Source organism: Cynara cardunculus (genome assembly GCF_001531365.2).
Source record: "Cynara cardunculus var. scolymus isolate 2C chromosome LG 8, CcrdV1, whole genome shotgun sequence".
NCBI classification, from domain to species: Eukaryota; Viridiplantae; Streptophyta; class Magnoliopsida; order Asterales; family Asteraceae; genus Cynara; species Cynara cardunculus.
The window spans coordinates 3,799,624-3,802,123 of record NC_037535.1 but is presented as its reverse complement, the minus strand read 5'-3'; the positions used below and the strand labels follow the sequence as shown (position 1 = coordinate 3,802,123).

The 2,500-nt window shown below is 32.2% G+C and overlaps 1 protein-coding gene across 1 annotated transcript; it reads right to left on the bottom strand.

The window, feature by feature from the left end:
* Positions 1-167: 167 nt before the first annotated feature.
* On the bottom strand, positions 168-1,207 carry LOC112517116 (calmodulin-like protein 3). The gene has a single exon (XM_025124444.1). The coding sequence runs from the start codon at positions 1,123-1,125 to the stop codon at positions 418-420; it is 708 nt and encodes a 235-aa protein (XP_024980212.1). The 5' UTR covers positions 1,126-1,207; the 3' UTR covers positions 168-417.
* Between the last annotated feature and the right edge of the window lie 1,293 nt (positions 1,208-2,500).

Below are 2,500 nucleotides of genomic sequence, written 5' to 3'. Positions count from 1 at the left end.
GGTTGTTGCGACTTTAAATCCAATTACTCAAATTCATACCATCTATCCAACATATTATGTTATAGATTGACGAAGGGTTTTGATTGAAAATGAGTAGTTTAATAATTTACCAATTTTACTTCATTTTTTTTTTGACACCATAGACCTGTTAGAACTAAAAGGTTTAATCTTGACGAACCATTAAGCCATAAAATAATATGAAAACCCATTAAACTTGTTGTACAACATATAGAAAATAAGAAAACAAACTAGTTTCCTAGTTGAAAACCAAAGGCACAAATAGGAAATCAAAGTCAAATGCTACACTATATACATTTCCCTACTTCAATAATACCTAAATTTGATTGGTTTGTTGTATCCGTGATAACGCAGGGGCGCGAAAAAACCCAAGATTTTTCCTAAAAGAAGACGACGAATTCAAGAAACCGAAATAAGACTAATACCATTCTTCATCATGTTCTTGAACTCGTGAAAGTTGATCATACCATCACCATCGATATCAACTTTGCTTATCATCATCTTGCAATCCTCCAACTTTTTGCCTTCTTTGAACCCCAATGAATCCAAAACCTTCCCCAATTCCTCAACACTTATGAGTCCGTTTTTATCGCCATCGAATACATCGAATGCGTCCTTCAAATCCCCATCCTCGTGATCAAGATTCTCGACACCGCCATCGATCTTGCTCCCACCTTGGTCTTCTCGGCTCATCATCGACTCGAAAAGCTCGCAGAACTCGTCGAAATCGATCAACCCGTCTCCGTTCACATCCACCTTTTGAACCATTTCCAACACATCTCTTTCACTCGTTGAGATCCCGATGTTCTTGAGCGAATCACTCAACTCTTGTTTCGTGATGAACCCATCTTTGTTCTTGTCGAAAGTGGCGAAAACGCTCTTCAACTCTGCCTTTTTCTCTCTCGAATGATCGGAATCCAAGCTCCCCTTCTTCTTCGTCACCATCTTCTTCTTCTGATCTTTACTTTTGACTGAATCTTGACGGGATGACGACGACTGAAATTCTTGAAAAAAAACAGCGATCTTCTTTGTGGGTATTCTTGAAAGAGTCGAAAAAAGGCCAATTACGAAGAGAAGAAGGAGAAAGACGATGGTTAAAATAGCCATTGAAGAAGCAGAGAGGAAACAGAAGTGGTGTGTGTTTTCGTGTGTGTTGGAGGGACGACGGTTTAAGAGAAAAAGGTGTGTGTGTGTGGGGGGTGTTGTGTTCACGCGTTATTTGGTGCTCTTTCCCTTTTTAATGGAATCATAAATTGTGGTGTGATGTCCACAAAACGCGTAAACTGAAGTAACTGGCAATAAGTGAGAGGGATTATTTTTTTATTTATTTATTAAATATTTCGTTTTTAATAGAATAAAATCATGAAATATAATTAATTTTATTAAATAAAATTAGAAAATATATTTTTTCGAAAATTCAAAATTTTTTGGTTTTTATTACGTGTCAGAATTTTGGACCCATAAACGCGCTGTGGTAATGATGGTGACATTGTCGTGAGATCCAAAGCTACATTAAAATATTTTTAATTATATAAATATAAATTATGCTTTTTGAACTTTTTTTTTCAATTTTTGAAAAAAAAAAAACATAAGTAATACTTTTTCTAAAGAGCCGTTAGAGTCTGATATTAATTAGTTTTTTTATTAGTAATTTTGTAGCGTTTGTTTGCTTTGTAAGATTAGGTCTGTTTCTGACATTTTTTAGGTCCTGAGCGAGATGCAAAAAGGGACTCTCGATAAGTACGATATTTTTTTCAATATATTGTTTTTATCATCAGAAATAACATTGGATTCATATAAAACCGTTTTTCCGAGTATTCCTGGACGTAGAATCAATCAATACTCATTTCTAAATTAATATTATCTACTAGAACATTTTTATGTAGTATCACTAATTTGTTTCATCATCAAAAATATCATATGATATACTTTTGGTACATAGTATGATATCATTTGGAGTCACAAAGTCTATTCTTCTTATTTCCGAGTAACACTATGTAAATCAATGTAAATATGTTGGTTTTCCATGTCATCTCGTGTTAGTGTTTTTTAACATCATTTCAAACTTTTATATTATGTTTTCGAATTTGAGAAGATTAACACAATTTTAAACGTTTATACTATGTTTTCGAATTTAAGAAGATTAACATCATTTCAAACTTTTATATTATGTTTTTGAATTTGAGAAGGAAAGAAAGAATGAGAAAAGAAGAGAAAAGTAAAAGGAAAAAAGAAAAATAAAGTTGTTTATTTGTGTTTTAATAGGGGTATTCTAACACCACCCCTGCCACTTCTTTCCCCCTACTCTTTCTATACCCCCACCTATATAAAACAATAAAATAATTAAAATTTATTTATTTTATTTTTCAATTTTAACCCTTTAATATTTTTAGTTTTAACCCTTCAATTTTTTAAATACTTTCCTATTATATCCTCCAGGTTTTTTATCTATATTATAATTACATATATTAATTAACTAATA

Excerpts from the sequence above, each read along its gene's own strand:
- LOC112517116 (XM_025124444.1), bottom strand. The coding sequence starts at position 1,125 with ATGGCTATTTTAACCATCGTCTTTCTCCTTCTTCTCTTCGTAATTGGC.